The sequence below is a fragment of the Varroa jacobsoni genome, unplaced genomic scaffold (genome assembly GCF_002532875.2).
Source record: "Varroa jacobsoni isolate VJ856 unplaced genomic scaffold, vjacob_1.0 scaffold_752, whole genome shotgun sequence".
In the NCBI taxonomy this organism is placed as follows: Eukaryota; Metazoa; Arthropoda; class Arachnida; order Mesostigmata; family Varroidae; genus Varroa; species Varroa jacobsoni.
The window spans coordinates 351,553-371,102 of NW_019213654.1; the positions used below are offsets into that span (position 1 = coordinate 351,553).

The 19,550-nt window shown below is 42.0% G+C and overlaps 1 protein-coding gene across 1 annotated transcript in view; it reads right to left on the reverse strand.

Moving 5' to 3' along the window:
• Positions 1–19,550, reverse strand: part of fra (neogenin protein frazzled) — a 133,376-nt gene that overhangs the window by 26,204 nt on the left and 87,622 nt on the right. The window contains exons 2-3 of the mRNA XM_086969513.1: positions 2,543–2,684; positions 218–408 (exon numbers count right to left, since the gene is read on the reverse strand). Of these exons, the coding sequence (XP_086825639.1) occupies positions 218–408; positions 2,543–2,684 (333 nt within the window). The remainder of the gene's footprint in view (positions 1–217; positions 409–2,542; positions 2,685–19,550) is intronic.

Below are 19,550 nucleotides of genomic sequence, written 5' to 3' on the forward strand. Positions count from 1 at the left end.
GATGCAAGCTAAAAAACGTATATCTGAGATAATTGAATTTGTTCCTCTGTATAATATAACTGCAAGGGTAACTACTTCCACGGCCCTGATAGATCAAGCTACTGAAATGTATACTTAATCCCTATTCATAGATACATATATACATCTGATAAAATCTAAAGACAGTTTACATCCAGGTTGTTGCTGCATAAATGGTAGAATGAAGGTGTATGCTTACAATAGGTGATGACTAGTCTAGCAGGTCTAGAGATGATGGTCCCTACGTCAGGCAGCGAAGCAAGGCAATGATATTGGCCTTCGTCGGTACGCCCGCTTCGACGCTGGACTGAATTTAGGTACAATGAACCGTTAGCGTGAAGTCGATGACGCTTCTCGTCCAGCTCGACTGGCAATCCATCTTTGTGCCACCTGCAGAATAACGAAAACAATGGTTACATGATACTTCAACTCGAAATAGTCTCTCAGCCGGTGTCCTCCCCCCCCCCCCCACAAAAATGCCCAGACAATATGAAATTCTAGTTACTGTTTTCAACTTCAGCAATTTTTATTAACCGTCGCATAGAAGCATTTCGAATGAGTAAGGCCACTGCACACTGTTCGCAGTTCCTATAAAACAGATGCCACTTATCTGACTCCGAACATAAGTACCTTGAAAAGTCTTCTTTTGAAAAAAAAAAAGCTTCGAATCTTTTGCAGCAGTGCTAACCTTACCGCCAATTATTTTGTGGGAGAGCACTCTATGCACGATCACGCTGTGAGTCTATAGTTTTTTTTCATGTTATATGGATTAACTTTAAACGTAGCATAGATTGATGGGGGTCGATTGTAATCAAATCCGTATTTTGTATTCAAGTTGAATGCATTTCAAGCCAAACATTGAGCTCCGAGGCTTTAGCTAAACAGAGCATGTTCGAGTATTCGGTTACCTGCGTGCGCGTGAATATGTTGGCATTGTTTGCTGCACGGGACTCAAGCTTTGCAGACTAGATCTCTAGAGGAAGTACGATATTAGATTGCATTTCTGTCGGAATGCTCATACTGAGAGCTGCTTTCTTCGTGAACGGTAAGATTAAAAACATGCCAATAAAAGGCCCTGTTAGTTCGCAGGAGAATACCATTAAGCCAACTAGTAAAAACAAGCTGTGTTGTTAAACGTAAACTTCTGATTGATGAGTAAGGCAATAATTCTACCAAGATACTAGATCCTAGGTGATTAACATGTATTTCTTGAAATCAGTCACAATGATCAATGATCATTGCATTCGTCAATGCTACTAGCACAGAACATACGCTACATATCGCGGAATTCAATAGCTCTGTACGTGTAAACAGGCTGTGAAACGTTGCCCGTTACCTATAACTATAATGACCCATAATATCTTCTTTTAGCTCAAAAGTGCTGTGGGATATGGACAGCGATCGACCGGAGTCAAATCCAGCAATCTTCCCTCTACGTTCAAGTGTTATATACTGCTGCTTGGATAAAAGAAAGCTACGAGATCTGTCACCTCGTTTCCACTGCCGAGATAACTGCTTCAGTTCCACAAATTGCCTTATTATAATATATATGATTGTGACACGCACGCGCACATGCATACGTACAGACATACGTACACACTGACGTACAAACGCACACTCGAAGGAATATACCCACGTAGCACTTAGACGTCCCAGCTTTACGAAGCGCCCGCGTCAAGTGGCAGTCTTCACCACGGTGCAATGAAAATGCCTTACATACCCAATAAACTCTTCCTTTTAATCCCACCTCCCATAACCAAAACTACAGTTCATCCGCCGTTGCATACATATCCATCCAGTTGAAACTCTTTGTATTCAGCTGACCGCATATGTGCTCCAGCTTATTGGTTTAGGTACGTTGTATTCCTTCTTTGTAGTTCCATCGGTGCAACTGGTTGCAAAGGGTGATGGCATGACAATGACGGGAATAGAAGATTTAGCAAACAGGAAAATAGAGAAAAACCGCTACAGTCCTTGTAGAGACACTTCTGCGTGACTCATATGCTGCTAGCAAGAAAGGCTTTTGCAAGGCTAAAGATGGACCACGCGCGACAAATATATTCGAGAACATGCTAACCAACAATGAGCCGCACGGGCAGATCGCTAGTGTTGCTAGTGAAAGCCGCGGATGAAGTAAGCACCAGGCACAGGCCGACATGGACAAAGACGGAATCATCTAATAACATTAATAATTAGGGGATTTGGCGAGTTTTCTGAAGGTAACGAAATAAAATTACACGCGCATAAGCATAACTCGAAGGAAAAACAAACTTAAAATCTTATCTTACACAACCTAAAACGAGTTAATGTGACCAGGTATTTTGGAGACGTACGAGACAATTTTTATTTTTCAACGTGAATTATTTTTGGCCGATTCCCAGTGCTTTCTTGGGAGATAAATTTTATAGACAAACCGCTTTATTTTCTGAGACTCGATCCTATCAGTTTACTTATATGTGTTCCTTGTTGCTTTTTTAAATTGCGTTAAACGGTCCGACGGTTAATAGTTGATCTACTAACGTACCGGATCTGCGGATTTCCCACGTGTGGCGTTGAGAAGGCTGCGCAGTGAAGAACGACAGGTGCGTTTTCGGCTACCGCTGAATCGGAAGGCTCTTCGCTGAATCCTAATTCGACAAATGACACCGGCGGCATGCTATTGCTCCCTGAAAATAACAAACAGCAAATTATGCATTACTGAATTTTAAAAAAAATTACCATATCTACAGCCTCTTTGCCCACGTCTAGAATCTATAAGAGAAGCAGAGTAAATCCACATAAAGTTCATCATGCTCACAGACTACTCGTTTGTGAGACCGTAACGTTTTTTTAGAACCAAGCACACAAAAAATAGCAATATTTCTATGTGCAATGAATACTAATTAAAAATTATAGGGCCAACATAAAAAATTTAACGTATGCCGTAGAAAGCGGTCAACGAAATCCAAGCGCCGGCAGTTCTTTATCGCTATATCTAGTTGTCATGGCCGTCATTTTCAGCTTTGTCTAACAGATCTACCCAAGGTAAGAGTAAGTGGGAGGCTTTTGGGTTTTCCTTGGCGCCTAGTAATCGCTCGAAACGTATATGCAAAGGGTACGTCTTCCACTGATTGCACAAAGCCATTTGCATTATCAGAAGCATGTAAGAGAGGATGTGTTCGTGAATAAAGTTCGCCAGCGTGTGCCTACAGAAGCTCACCCTACGCCTTGGGTGAACGAAGAAAGTAGCTAGTCGACTTCGAAGAGCAGGCAGGTAAATGGTAGGGTGCATATTACTCGTTTCATCGACATCGACCACTAGACGAGGGCAAAATACATAGGGGCGAAACTCCCTATTTCCTCTCTACCTAAGCGTCACCCACTGGCTGCTAAGTTGTCAGTGGTCATCGAGCTACACATTTTCCCTTTTCTCGTACATTCCAATATTCACAGGCGTCCTGCATTGAGCCCAGCCTATGCTTGACTTACTTCCCCTACTTCGGAGTTTACGCTAATTTTCGTTCAGATTCATAATAAGAACAAAGTTGTTACCACCCTTTAGACAGTTTGCTCTCATCGCACCAACTAGCCATGCTACCATAACGTCATCCAATATATGAACGTATTGATAGGAAACGCTTGCCTCACAAATATCTGATGTGTTTTTGCCAATGGGCAAATTACTTACGGGGGCAGCTTCTTGAAAAGTACAAAATTTTACAGTACAGCCAAGAATAATATAATTTGGGTAAATAGAAAATTACGTAACTGAGAGGATCCACATACACTTTTATAATGCCACAAGGGGAATTTACAATGATAGGAAATGCTATGTATCATACGAGCAGAAATTGTTGAATTTCAACACTTCAAGCACTGCGTACTAGGTTACTAACAGGATAATTTTCGTGCCTTCACCAAGCACGTCCGGTGTTTCTTCTCCTTTGTTGACATGCACTTAAATGCAGTGACTAACACTAATGACAAACGAGTTCGACAAATATATTCGACAGACCTTTTCAATGCTTATAGTGACATGGCGGCAGCAGAGCATGACGTCAATTTGTTCCGTTCTTACTATACACTGTGCTATGGCATTCCGTAAATGAAATACCTAAGTCGTATGTACTGCCGACTTCAGGACGGACCTGTTTCTGTAGAACGGTTCAACATTCTGTTCGTATTTGTTAAGCTTTTTTATGTCTATCATGTAGCACAGAATGTTGTTTTAATAGCTGGTCAGTCCACCAGTGAAGGGCTCATCAATTCCCAAGGTTCCCAGTTCGCTCATTTAAAAAGAAGGAAAAGTCAGATGGGATTGGGTCGTTGGCAACGACTTACCCAAAACTACTTTGACAAACTCAACTGGTACAGCGGCCGATGACAGGCAAGCAAGCGGAAGAGCTAGCGACAGCAGTTCCATCTGTATAATACAGCATAGTGACGGATGAGTCAGGCGACAACACAGCTGCTGCTCCAGGAGCTGCAGTGACTACCTCAACAATTAATGCTACGGCAGGACGGTAGCTCCTCCTAAATCGTGCGTTAAGCCTTGAACACACATTCCAGCGTAGCCGCACTGCGGAACACTATGAAGCAGAGGGCAAACGTCCACAATATCACTCTCGCCGCTTCTTCCTCCCCCGACCTAAATTTCGGCCTCTTCTTGGAACCAGTCAGGAGAGATGACACCCTACGATATTACATTGAATAACGAGCCAGAAATCTCAACAAGCACATAGCCACCCTTTTAGACCTTACCGAAGGACCATTTGGTAATCGTGAAACAAAGTCTAGCCTCTTGAAATGTGGCGCCTATTTTTAATCGTTGATGCTTCTCTAATTTTTTCACACTAGGATTTCCTTTAATGAAACGAACCACGCTCTCCTTGAGCCTAAAACAAAATAGGTCAGCATACGAAACAAGTTTTTACACTTTTTACCTATTTATCGTTTATTTGCCTATTCATGTCTCAAGAGTAATAGTAACTCGTCGCTGTGTTCCGTTAGGTATTTTAAGCTTTTCGTATACTGAGCGTTCTTGGAAAAATATTCTATAAAACTTCTAATCAATAACTGCTACATTCCCCGTGAACCAAAAGCAATAATAAGGTTTTCTAAAACGTTAACGCTTCTCGAAGCATTTTGTCACACAATGTTCATAGATTTATTGTACCTGATTTTTCAATTACCATTGCGTCGATTAAAGCGCAACTTAACCTAAAACGCATCGGTGGAGCCTGGCCGGCCCGTCCGCTTTCTGTTTGACTGTTCAAGCAGCCCCTGGCGCTACTTAGGCCTAAAAAACGCTTTTGTAGAATTGTCTTTTACATTTCGCTTGTACTGACTGAGTCCCTTGGCTAACACAGTTGGTCCCTACTCCAGTTGGAGCTTCAAAGTTGACACGTCGAACACACTACAGATACCTACAGACAGCCACCCCAACCTACAGCCCGACTAACCCAGAAAGCCTTTGGGCGGTTTAGTCAGGTCGTACACGAGTGGCCATTCCACTAAATGACTGAGCTAGGAAGAAAGGATATATTGGGGTGAGTAAGAGAGCATTGCCATACGGAAGTTACCCGAAGTGTAGGACCGGCGTCCACAATCCGAAGCCAAGTCAAGCCTGTCGCACGAGTCGAGAAGGGAACTTTTTGTCGTGGCTTGGGAGACCGTATTTTTGATCACGTCTCCTGTCCGCCGACTCCGATGCGCGTAGCCAAGTGAAATCCGGGTCGGCGCAGATGAGAATCCCTACGGGGATTTACAGCCCAGTCATCGTATGTGGCTTCCTTTTAAAGACTTATCCCTGCTAATGCCGCTGTTAGCACTATCACTAACGGCTTTGAAAATGAATATGACGATGAAGAGGCTTACAAAGTTATTTATACTCACATAAGTTCCCATCAGCGCCATCATGACATCATCGACGTAATGACGTGAAACCCATGCTAAAATTGGACAGTCATTATATTTGAATTTTCCTTGAGGTCTACATTTCTCAACAATTTATAAAGCAGAACAGAGTCGTATATTTTGCTATTTCCTTTGCCATGACGTTATAAAGTACCCAAGATGTGAGACAATAGAATATAATTGGTTCGCGTCTAACTTTAATCGGCAATCGGGCATGACTATCCCAATATATTAAAGGTTTCACCTTTTCAGCGCGCCAAGCAGACGTTTTTCTCTCATGTTTGACCGCATGCTTAAACATGATGATACAGCGCCCCTAGGGAGCCGCCTAGCAGACCCGAATGATCATCCACATTGGGCTTAACTGGCAAAACCAGTGATTAGGCAAAAACTTTTTACGCAAGAACAACTTTCCGAAATGCCGCCTTTACTTTGATTCTACTCCTACTCTGCTCTGGAAGGCTTTCAAAATAGCTTAGTTCCAAGACCCACGATAGTCAATATTAGGCCATCATTGTAAGTACTGTCATTTTCAGGCGTCGATTTCTATACCTTTATGAGTCGGTGCGGCTAGCCAGCCAGCAAGTAACTGCCGACTGATCAAGAAAGCAGTCAGCGTCCCTAGTTCATACCTAGCACCAGCCGTTGTCCTATTCGCAATGATTTTTCAAGGCTCATCGACGCCGCAGTTTAAGTTTGGTTTGCGCATGTGAATATAAACGAGGCAGCTTGAAAACATCGATGAAGTCTGTTCCGCACCCTTACTAGTACGGCTTCTCGCAGCTATCTCGACGCAGCTTGCCGCAATGTTCCCTCTGAGTCCCTCGCTACCGCTCATATGAACTTTGGCCATCACCTAGCCAACTATCTACCCAGCCACTCAAATAGATTTACGCGCGAATTCTCACGGGACGAGATTTTCACCGGCGACAGCCAATCCTAACTAGAACTAAGATGTTAGTAAAGTTCGTACTCTTGTATTATTGGTGCTCATTGAACGGCTTGTGATGATAGTGCTTGTCTAGCAGCTGCATCTGTTGCTCCTATTTCTGTTGTTGCGTATCGCCATTATTAAGTAACTTCCTTCCGTTTCCGTTGTTTTTCTCCGTCGTTCGAAGTATGCCACGTTACTAATCTTGCTGCGCTATGTTTACTAGCAACAGATAGATGCAGTACCATCGCTTGCTTTATGCTTACATGCGCCACAGCAGCACGTCGTGTCGCTAATGTCTGGTGATGGGTCAGTTTGACGGATCAGTTTCGCTCAACAAAATGCTGGTCAACGCTATCAACACGATCGCTATTACAATCATCATGCTTTTGGCGCATGCAGCGGACGTCAATATAGGCATCTTACCGCGTCATATTTAAACAGAGCGTTGCCGTACGATACGAGACCTACAAGTGTGATGCTATCATATTATGAAAGTAGTACACTTGGACTACTAGAAAAAAAAATTCATTTCACTACACATTACCAACCATAGCAGGCCAACCATAGCAGGCCAACCATACCAACATAGCAGGCATACACACAGTCACTGCAAGCACTGGACGCACCTAAGGCTGGCTTAGTCGGACTAGCACCTGTAGTAAAAATAACAACAACAATAGAGTGAGCAGGTAAATCAGCGAGGACGCTGCATCATATGAACACCAAGATATTCTTGTAAGGAGGGCCTACATTGTTCTTGTCGATAGCAATAAATGATGCATATCTAGCTTTCCCAGAGGTAAAGCACTAAAAGAACTAAAGAATAATGGGAAGTAAAGCGCAACTTGCATGTAGCTTTTTATTCGACATGACTCGTAATAGCTATATCGCCAACAACATAACGATTTGTGCTGTGTTATGTGCTTATGTTATACCGCAAGCAAGTCTGCTTCTCAGTTATCAAAGGAATTTTAACTAACATATATATAGGAACCAGGCAGAAAGTGTCTACTCTGTACAATACGAATGTCTGTCCAATTTTCACATTTCGTCTACTTTGATTGTTGACTATGTATTTCATTTAAATCGCACATTTGCTCATGTACTTCTGCTTTTCAAACTCAAAGGACGACAAACCTTTCGTTCAGGCCCTACACGGAACTAACTTTTGGCAACGCTCATACACCGTCAAACCTTTTGTTTAGTGTCGTCCCCACAGATCCTGATTGGTGTAATGAACCAGTCAAACCCAGAGTCTGAATGCGGCGGCCATTCCCTACAGTTTGCTTTAAAGTGAAATAGGTAGGAATTTACTAGCCATAACTTGGGAATGATTATATCCATTAGAGAACTGCCACCACCCCACCACACCACGCCACGCCCAAAAGGGTCTTGCTGTCAATCGTTGTCGATCTAAGAGCACTTTCTCATCTCTACAGAGAAACGATTGCCAACGTGACCGGAAGTGACCGCATGGCAGGAGCCCATCGTCGCCTTTGTGGCGCTGCCACCGGCAGCAGCTGCTTTGCCACAGTCGCGGCTCGGTCGCTTACATTGTCCTTTTTTCTGGATATGTGTTTCCCGTCAGGAACGGGGTACGAACGAGGGTCTTAGATGAGGGCTAATATCAGACACTAGCACATGGTTGTAGCAGCGCGAGCCGTCCGCATAGATCGTGTCCTGTCCCGAGCCCTTAATGATGCGTTTGCGCAAAATGGAGGTAAGAGCCGGCTTCTGGGGGCGTTGGCTGAGGTGAGCAGGACCTTTCGATGCGGGCGTTACGTGGTCCCGGTTCTGTTCCGGTTGAGGGCCACGCCGCAGACTGCTACCTGGCGTGTGCGCAGAAGTGAGAGTGATCCAGCCCTAGCTTAACTCCTTCTACCACTAGCAAGCCCCAAAGCTGTTGGAGACAACGAACATTACCAGCAGGATTGCCCGCCGCACCCTGTTTGCCTATTGCAGTTGCCTCCACCCCGAATTCAGTGGCTGTAAGTAGACCTATAATGAGGGCAGAAAAAAGTGGCCACTGCAGTTTGGCAACGGGAATGCGATAGCCTCGTCGACGGTGTTGTGAGATCAATAGGGAGGTCGAAAGGTGGACTGGATCCGTAGAGTACGCACTTTGGGAAAAGATAATCGGAATGGGGTGCCGGACTCAGAAGAAGAGCAGCTTCGAATGGGGGTTGCAATAGGAGCAGCAGTAAAGAAGAACTGCAGAAGCAGCAACGGCAGCAATCATCATAAACGTGCCACCTGGAACCTCAGCCGCATTACAAGAATGATTGGAGCAGCACATTATCATCATCTATTGCTCAATGGCGGTAAAGAATCGACAGCCAGCGAATTCTCTATCGAGTACAGTAAGAAATACCTATCCAGACACAAACACATCGACAAAGACACACATCACACCCATATGGCTGCCGAAACAGATTTCCTCATTATCCGTTTACGGGTACAACTAATATGACGATTTGTGGAGTGCATCAGTTCGAAGCGCCATTTCTAATGACGACGACGACAGTAATAATGGAACGAGAGGGCGCGCTATTCTGGATCGGAGGAAGTAATGGCGTGATTTAAAATTTTATCGAAATCATACCGACCGTTGGCAACAGCTTGACATAGTTGATGTGTTCCTAGCTTGAGAGTTTCTTATTTGTAGTCGTAAGCAAAAAGGCAAAAATAAATGAAAGCGCAATATCTCTCTTCGAAAGCAGTTTTTTTCCGATGTCTGGTTTGTTATTGTATCGGTGTCACATGGCGGCGCTGTGAGAGGTGCAGACCAAAACGTCCATCGTCGGCCCTATCTCTAGGCAATGGGATAATTGCAGAGAATCTCATTGGACTTCTATTGTAAGACAGAATTTCTTATGACTTACGCGATTAGCCACCCTGTGATAGTGATTTCAACGGCATACGATTAATGATACTTACCTATTATATATGATGGTAAGGAGAATCATGACTAATGGAACCTTTAACACTGCAAACGACGAAATTCAAACTCCTAACGAACACTTCTCTTAAAGAGGAAACCCTTACAGAACAGACTAGGCAGCTACCCGAACACGTAAAATAGATACAGAAAATACTAAAATATACTTAAATACGCAGGAATGAAAGGCCACATCACTATTGACCTCGTCTAGATGATTTAATTAGAAAAGAAGTTCGACATCTCGTTTTTCGTAGTGAATGACCTTCAACTCAGATGCTTTCTCTTGGCATCGGCTTTTCGAAATTTTGTCCGTCAATGTGTCATCATAATAGACGTGCCGCTATCAACCTACTGGCAGTGTTCATTTTCAGATTGCCGGTTTCACCCGCTTTATCTTCCGCTCTTTTTCTAGCCTTGGGAAAATCCTATAGGTTATTAGTAAGTCGACGTTTTTGACTTGTCTCCATATACACAGATTTTGTCCTTTTGGCAGCATCAATAGCAGCACCTTTCTGAAATCGATCACTCGATGATGTACGGCATCGTTAACACGCGGAGGCAACTAACAAAAGTTGTCGCATTTCAGTTGCGCACCTAGTCTCATACAGCCGTCGCCTACACCCCCCTGTACACTCAGTGTGTACGTATTTTCTTGAACACATCCAGGCCCAATTGCTCAACGGCAGCGCGCAACTATGGCACCAATAACGGCAGCAAGGGCGTCGTCAAACACTATAGGTTAAAGAGCTAAGGGTCAATAATTGACAACTTCAAAGTACTTAGACTTGTGGTTGGACACTACCGTCCGTTACCAACAGGAGCGGGCCGCCATGTTTCTGCCAGCGTCGAATTTATATTGTGCGCCAATGGGTACCGATCGGAAAACGGGCGCATGGATGCGTTTATCCATTTACGAAGTAACAGCAACGAAGGAACGAGGGCACCGCAGAAAAAGGCTCGAAAAACGAGAAGCTCGTACAAAGGGGACAAACGTAGCCATGGTTTATGTTATAGTGGTCGCGTCGAATGGCCACCACCGTCGTCGATGGTGGCTGGGTAAGATACACGGCGCTTATGAAGGTTAATGAAATTCGGCCAGTTCGGTCGGTTCACCTGCCCCACTACTGCCCACCACGTTGGCAATGCACCCGCCACCGCATCGATTAACCGGTCAACTAGCGTTGCTTCGACAAACTTCATTTTAGTCCTTGACCAATTTTTCGAATGTGCTCCCGCTTCACATTTCGACCCCGTCAGCCCCATTGTGGCCTTGTCCTTGGCAAATGTTGAAACAAACCTTTCAAGTCTCCTAATATTACAATAGAGAGAGAACCAGGCAGCTGGTGTGCAAGGGATTTATGTTGTGGCCGGCCATAAGACAGTCGTAGTACTTAGGGCGGATGGCTTTCGATCACACTAGTGAGAACTGACTAGGATGCTGCTATGGCATTGTTAGCTTTTTTGTCACCGATGAAGACGGCAGACGCCGTAGACGATCACTACGGAACTACCGTGTTGAGAGCACAATCATGGAAAGCATTTATTCATCGATTTCTACCGATCGATAATTTGGCGGTACGCCGAAAAGGCACCAATAAGATTTACTATTTTTGTAACCAACCCCGAAATAGATAATAACATCTGTTTGTCCATACGAGTGTATGTGCACCAAGAGATAACTATCCATCTTCTTTCTTTATAATCGACAACCAACGCTGTTATGGGCGTTCTCTCATAACTAATATTTGCCGTGTCCGTAATTGTCCACACATTTGACGCAAACAGAACTCAAGCAAAGCACAAGCAGATTCTATTTTATGTACATGTAAAAACGACAGACTACTCTGTTTTCTTCTAGATTTGAATATTTACAGGAATTCGTAGCTGGATTCGGATCAGATATTTCGTATAATTTAAGAACCCCATCAGGTGGAGCTAAGGAGAATCTAGGTTTCACACGTAATTCATTGAACTTTTACTGAATGAACGACAGACAAGTTAACCGACGCATTTCATCACAACACTATCGTAGCTTCGTCTGTCCTATGGCCACATTCTCAAAAGCCAATTGGAATCACACTGAGTTATATTACATGGATCATGTCGAGTTAGATCATAGAGGCGGCCGCATGTGAGACGGGATGCCATCGATACTAATTTCACAGAAGAATTAAAAGGGCTATGTGGTGTCAAAGTATAACTTAGCTCATGAATATATAAGTGACCTAAATCTAAGGAATGGTATTTTTATACCGGTTAAATCATACATCATTATTGTGTCACATACTATTGCTTCTGAAGAAATCTGTGACGGTTCCATCCGCATAATGCATGGCTCGGATCGATTACTACTGTCCCCAGATGTACAACATTGCGGGTAGTCACGATCATAAACCAGAAATTATTTTGGATAAGAATTATTTGACAATTTATACAAGAATATATATATATATAACTCGTAATACATAATCAGTTATATGTAACCCTAATAGTTATACCGGCTTAAAGGCGACCAAGGTGGCTTTGGAAGATGTCGCGCACATTGTAGCTGGTACTTGCCCTATTTCAAGGCACGCAGCGAACCTTCGCATGATTTTATAGTAGGCAAATTATAACCACTAGTCTGCCTAACTCGGTAGTCTGTAACTATTATGTATCGTCATTTCTAGCCGTGAGCACAACCGCTCCAAGGAATATGCTTTCTTAACTTTGTGGCACGACTGACCTTTCAGAACAGAATTCAGAAAAAAAACCCCTGGCCAATATGACCCTATTTATGAGGCTATATGGGCCGAAAACATAAATGTCTTCAACTAATATTTTCTCACAAAGGAATGAATTGTGATGAACTTATGTTACATAATAACAAATGGAGTCTTTCGCGAATATATTAATATAATGTTTTTCTTTCTCGTTCGTGACAAAGCTTGTTTTCAACGGTAACGTTATAACTTCATTATGGCAGATTATTAAATCACTGTTTCCTATCAATTTCTTCAAGCCAACTTCACGTGTATCTCACAGACGGAATTTAAGGTTGACTTTCTTGATACCGCATAGATTGATCAATAGGTGCGTATAAGTGTAGCAAGGTTACGAATTGAGGCAGTGTCAATTTGAACGCATTGTAACCTAGGCGACCATGATACTTAGGGGCCAAGGGACAATATTAATTAGAAGTTTCTGCTTTCGTCTGCAGTTGTTCATTCAATTAAGATCTTTTTTCGTAAGAGCCTACGATGAACTTGTCGTATACCAACGCTTAAGGTATATCTACATCGATTTCGCGTTGTTTTAATATGAAGAAGGCCATATGAAGAGCAGTTTTCTGGCCGGTTCAACCCAGTAATTTGCAGCAGTAACAACGCAGAAGTTTAGTTAAGAACATGGTGACGCCGTATTATTATTGTCATGTCTAAATACAACTTACTCTCCAAATAGCATGTCTCTGAATAAGGACTATTCCATAAACTCTTGAGATCTGTGCAGTCATTATCATATTTCCATCGTTTTCTTTTTATGATTACAAGCTGGCCAGATTCAGTTTGACTGTCAATAGCAAAAGCAGGCACCTTAAGTTGTAGTTATAAGAAAAAGATAGGCACTTACCAATTCTGCACACTTAATTACCCCCTGCGAATTAACGTCACGCTCGTGCGTTTTGTTATCGCTGTCGATAGTCACTACATCAGTGGCAGTTGGTTGTCTCCTAGCTCTTACGTACATAAACGTATAATGTTGAAATCATTAAAATCAAAGACGGACTTGTTTGCTAGGTTTGATTGTTGAGCTTCTAATCGGACATGTACCTGCGTAGGCCGTAGACATGTTTTTCCGCATGGTGTATCTGATCACATATGTACAGTACATATACTTAAATGTTTCGAGTTTACCGTGCGGCACTGCCATGGCATGTTTCGCGCTGGGAGTCGGCTGCCCGACAGAATGTCTGACGGCGGCCCCGCATGGAAAACTCGAAATAGTTATATCTGTCGCGCATTTCGCCGAACACGGAAATACCTATTGTGCATTGAAGTGACAGAGCTCTGCTCGACTAAGCAGCTGTAAATCATCGCTAAATTGCCCACAGTTCATATAATGGGAGAGCTTTTAGCTAGACGCAAACATACGTCCGCAACTCAGAGTAACACCGCTTGAAATTCCTCGCAATTAAGCAGAATTTTTGCTTTGTATACATTTAACGCTGTAAGCGAAATGCTGTCACTATTTTGCGTCCAAGCGCACAAAATTATTGCCGCTACTTTTTAAGTTGAGCACGTTTTTTTTTTAAAGTGAGCGATATAACAGTTGTAACTTAATTAACCACTAGAGTTAAAGCACAACAAAAATTTAAGTGATCGCACCCAGAGGATTTGAGCTTCGTTGAACTCAGGCCTTACATTTTGAATGACAATGACGTGATTTCGTAGTTTTAATAACTACAGATAGATAAGGACATGCGAAAGACCAAATGATGAAAGCAAATATTAGCGGGACAAAACAATAGCCCCTGCAGTAGTAAACAAACAAACGTTGCCATAATTTATGTCTGCTCAGCTCTGATATAAAGTTGATACAGCCAGAATTCTGGCGCTGCCATCGCGTAGCTTTGTTGTAGCTACGTCAGTGACGTTTCTGTTACAACTCGGTTTGTTTGCGGTGCCATCTGCTTTTCGTCTGCTTGCAGGCATCGTTTTTCGCGTCGCTTGAAGACTGGTGTTCCCTGAGGAGAAGAGCAAATCGCTTAAGAGAGCAACAGTGCACGGCTGCTATTATCGAAGTCTCTGACGTTAGTGTCACCGTTCCAATGAAAGAGCTGAAGGACGAAGCTGATAAAAAAAAAAGCACAAGCTACTATGCGTAGGCGACGGAGCATGTCGACAGAGTTAAACAGCGTGTCAACATATGACGACAAAATTTCGGCTACAACGAACAATACGACGGAAACAAGAGAAAAAATTCAATAACGATAAAACACGGTACACAATTGATTTCGTCGGTCGCATTGCTGTTCAGCACTAGATTGCTCCTTTCATGGTTTCAAGTTTTTCTGTTCGAGCGTTGAGGTTAGCCTATGATATTTATGGATAGCCTGAAGATACTCAGCCTCGTCAATGCTATCGCCACCGCAGAGCTGAATACTTTTTGTACGGGTTCATTCGGCTATCGGAGCGTTCTCGGGCCAAAAATAGCCTGAAGGCAGTCGCTCAGTTCTGTATCGCGCGCATCCCTAAGTTAGCAATGAATCTATCAAAATAATGTAGAAAAAGATGTCACAAAGATTTTTATTCTGCAACAATAACAAACGACATTAGAAACTGAAAATAACCTCAGTATACATGAAGTTTCACATGCGCTGGACGCCTATACTTCTGCTGTTTTTTAAGCCACGACAGGAAGCGTTTACTTCGTATGAGTACTTCGAATTAAATAATTTGAATTTATTAAAAGAAAAGAAAGAATACTCAACTGATGCATAAGAAAACAAAGCGTAAATGTGTTACTCATGTATAGTTCTACGAATCATCGAATCAATAGTATCTAGATGGCTGGTACCCGAAATCACAGACCAGCAATCAAATAATTACTCTAATTTACAATTAAATAGTTTGCATATAATCAATTGTTCGTTTCTGCCTATTGCCGAAAAAGGGTTTAAGGAGAGGTTGAAGTAAGAACCTGGTTAGCGTTTGCTTAGTTAGCACTGGTACGTGGCCGTGGCTGTTCCTTCTCGTTTAGAGATGCTGCTTTTCCGTTGTGTACTGACCGTAGCGATCTTCTTCAGCACTATTTATGATGATGCCCTGTTTATGGTTCTAATAGAATACTCTTTGGACGTACAAACGAAATAATCGCTCTCTCGATATATAAACAATTGACTGTGGAACACATCATCATAACGAAACGGTAAAACTCAGGAATTATGATGTATATCAAGTACTCAACTTTACGACGCTAGTTAGAATGATACGTACGCGACACAGAAAGCCCTAACAACACCATAGGCACAAGCGACGACTAAACAAAGTTTTTTAGAATAAATACACATCTGAGGGTCTCTACAGTTAGCGCTAACCGCAGCATGTTTAGCAAGCGTGCCCCCAAGCGACTTTATGGGCAATATAGTGTTCAAAATAGTGCTATACGTAGAAATATTAAGGAAAAGTTTGCCACCACTGTTTAATTGCACCTCCTACATATAATACGGTAGCATGACATTTATTTTTCACACATTATACTCAGCTCGTTCTGTTCCTTGCCACGACCATGCACGTTTTGCACCACCTGGCGATTCTCTTACCTACCTAGGTTACGGCTAAAGAAAGTACATCTTTACCATACTTGTTAGAACAGGCCCACTGTACTGCATCATAATTACAACGTAAGTTACTGTGGAAAAGACTACACCGTTAACTTATTAGGGAAGTCCCACAATTGTAATTTATATGAATTGGTATATCGGGGAGGTAAACGTATAAGCCAATTAGTTAGCCCACCCGAACGGTCTCATTGCGTTTACATTCTTTCTCAAAAGGAATGACGATCTCAAAACAGCTTTCAAATTTGGCATCCAACATTACTAAGATCAATAAGCTAGACATCGGCCAACAGACAAGGGCTGGCCTTCCGCTATCGTTGCTGTTTCGTCCTTCATAAACAGAAGGCTATACGACTTCAGATGACTTTTCTCTATGTAAAAATCGTGAGAATAATTATTCGGAAATCATTCGATAAGGAATCGACGTGGGCATCGATATCATCTACTAATCCGATGTCAACGATCATTTGTAATGGTCACCAATATACATACATAATTCAAACAAGTAGTGAGGCATAAATCAACTTATGGGTTCCGCATTGGGTATATTATCAGCGCAGCATTACCTATGTAGAACGGTATAATTAGCATGAAGGACTTTTGGCTAATGCATGCTTAATTGCTATTTAAACTATATATATGACGAAAAAGCACTAAATAGAAAAGGATTACAAAAATATAACAAATATATATATGTATATATATATATACAGAACGGTTCCCACAGGGATAAGCCTGCTTGTGCCTCTCAAAGCGTATTCACCAAAACTAAGGTTTAACAGCTTGCTATATAATGATGCTATCGTTTGAAGACGTTGGCACTGAAGTGATCAAGGCGCAATCGAAGACCTATCATTGTCTATTTGTTTGGATTTTCGAAAACATGAGTACACAGATCGCTCGGTGGTAGACATGAATAGTATCACAATCCATTAATACCATACCATCTATCGAATTCATATAATCGTAGCTAGCTAGACAATCTAATGCTATTTTTTAATTTGCCGTTGGCGTTTCTAGATGGCAACGAGCTGTCAACGATTCTGGTTGGCTTTTATCATGGTATGGTTTCGAGATTCTATTATATATATAGATGTCTATTGGAGATGAGTTTTCTTGGTTTCGACTGTCCTCAAGCTTGACGGTCTCCCTGTTCCGCTCACCTAAAAATTCAAAAAACACAAAATTCATTAAAGCATCCATAGGTGACAATGCCTTCACATTCATCTTTTGAGAAACGTAAAGTATTGAAACAACAGAACCCTACACGCTCTCATATCATGCGCGACAAGGTGTTATAAAGGAAAAAGAACATGGCGAAAATTCCATTCGGAAGAAATCCCATATATATATACATACATGTATGTGAAATAAACATTAATAAGAAGAAGTGACTATGCTTCGTTAGTTCATTAATTGAAAAAAGAAGCTTCAATGGGTTTCGACTTAAGCGTGGTGAAGCGATCAGCAATAAGGATAAATGATACTGTGACACACTACAATACCGTGCGTTTCTTATGAAGTGCTGGCGCCATCGCCTCGGTTAATTGTCAAGACAGCGTCGTTTGCAGAATAATGACGCGCCTAATGGTGGTTGTTTATAGCGATGATAACCTCTCTCAAATTTGTGGACACATTTCTATTCTCACTGCAGTTAACATAAAACTCCCAAAGTTTTAATGAGAAACAGTTACTTTGAGTCTTCCCTAAACTTTCCAATAACAATCCACCTGTCAGGACGGCCGGTGACAAGGTCACCTCTGCAAGTCGCCATCGTAGCCACAAACGAACGATACGTTCGATCGAGTCCGGATTGCACGGGAGTTTGCCGGTCCACTTTAGATCTTTGCATCGGATCTTTTTCCAACGTCATCTGAAGGCGTCGTAGCCCGAAAGCTGCCAATACTTTTTACCCAACCTCTATCTCTTCCTCCCACTTCCAGTTATTACTCAGTAGACGCGTATCTCACTCTTAAACTATTGTTCGTTTGGCGGAGGCCATTCAAATTGAACTGCCTTTGAAGGTTCATACCCAATACCCTTAATGAAGACAGTATTAGCAGGGAGGACAGGAACAGCAACGAAAATTTGATTATCCTGCAAATTAGTGAATGGTCAATAACGTGTTACAACAACAATGCGTGAGGTCGGGAGCCACTACAGCGCCCCCATTAAATGAACTCAGACGAAGAAAGCAATACAATCGAGAGAAAGAGAAAGTAAGAGTAGGCCAAATGCGATAAGGTCGAAGGAAGTATTGATTATTGAATGCTTTATTACTAAGTTAAATTAAACGACACCATTTTCAAAAAAAAAACATTGTAACGCGAAGATGTGTATTTTGATAGAGAAAAAAAAAAAGCTGTATATGTAAAGCGCCGTGTTTAGATCGAGACTGGTTCCTATCCAAGATCGGTTCTAAGGGAAAAAATATTATAACAGAATCTATGGTGTATGTGCGAAATGTGTTACCCTGATAATCCTATATGTTGCATATAATCACCATCGATAGCGATTATGCGGAATTTGAGCTGCTAAGTAATCATTCGAAATTTTTTTTAACCCGCAAACAAAATTTTAATATCAGATATGCTTATGCGAACTGGTAGATGTAAAATTGTTAAGGTGTTGTACAAGTAAAAAAATTGTAGGCTCAAAAGAAACCAAAGGTTCCTGGAAATGCAAGGGCTTGGAAAGTGTAAAAGGTCTTGAAATGACAAATCATGGGAGCTTGTCTGTACGACCCAATAAACAATTAATCGATATTCCTTTCTCCAAAATGTCCATTAATAACGGCTTTTCAACTATCTTGATAGATCTGTAAGTTCTATAAATCTAAACCCTTTGAGGATCTGCCAGTTTACCTCACAGAGATCTTCCTCGGGTTATCTATAAACCGTCTGAAAACTCACACTGAAGTAGACGGTCATCTTCGGGAAAAAAGAAACTTGGTGGAGAGGTAACGTAAAGAAATTCTATAATTGCTAATTTTCGCTTAAATTCTGAACATGACGCACTATTGTTTGTTTTGACGAGTTCGTTATTCTGGTCTAGAAGTAACTGATTTACTTCTGGTACCACAAATTAATGATGAACCCATGCCTATTACGACAAATAGCCCTTCTATAATGTTTATACAAGAATCACTAGCTAAGGTACACGGCCACAGGAAAAAAAATTATTTTCAACAAGGTACTTATTCAATAATGGTATACAAACGCGTAGATGCTGTGTTTATAGCTGGGAACAAGCGTTGTCGTAACATTGTCGCAAGTTCGAGCATCTACCGTGCGTTTTCTCCAAAATAAGTGCTTTACATAAAGGAAAAGTGCTCTTACTATAGCATATCTTGTCGTTTCTTTTTTATATCGGAACAAAGTAGAAACGACATTATCTTATCCACGTTTTGTTGCTGATGGATGCGTATCATACGTACGACGTGT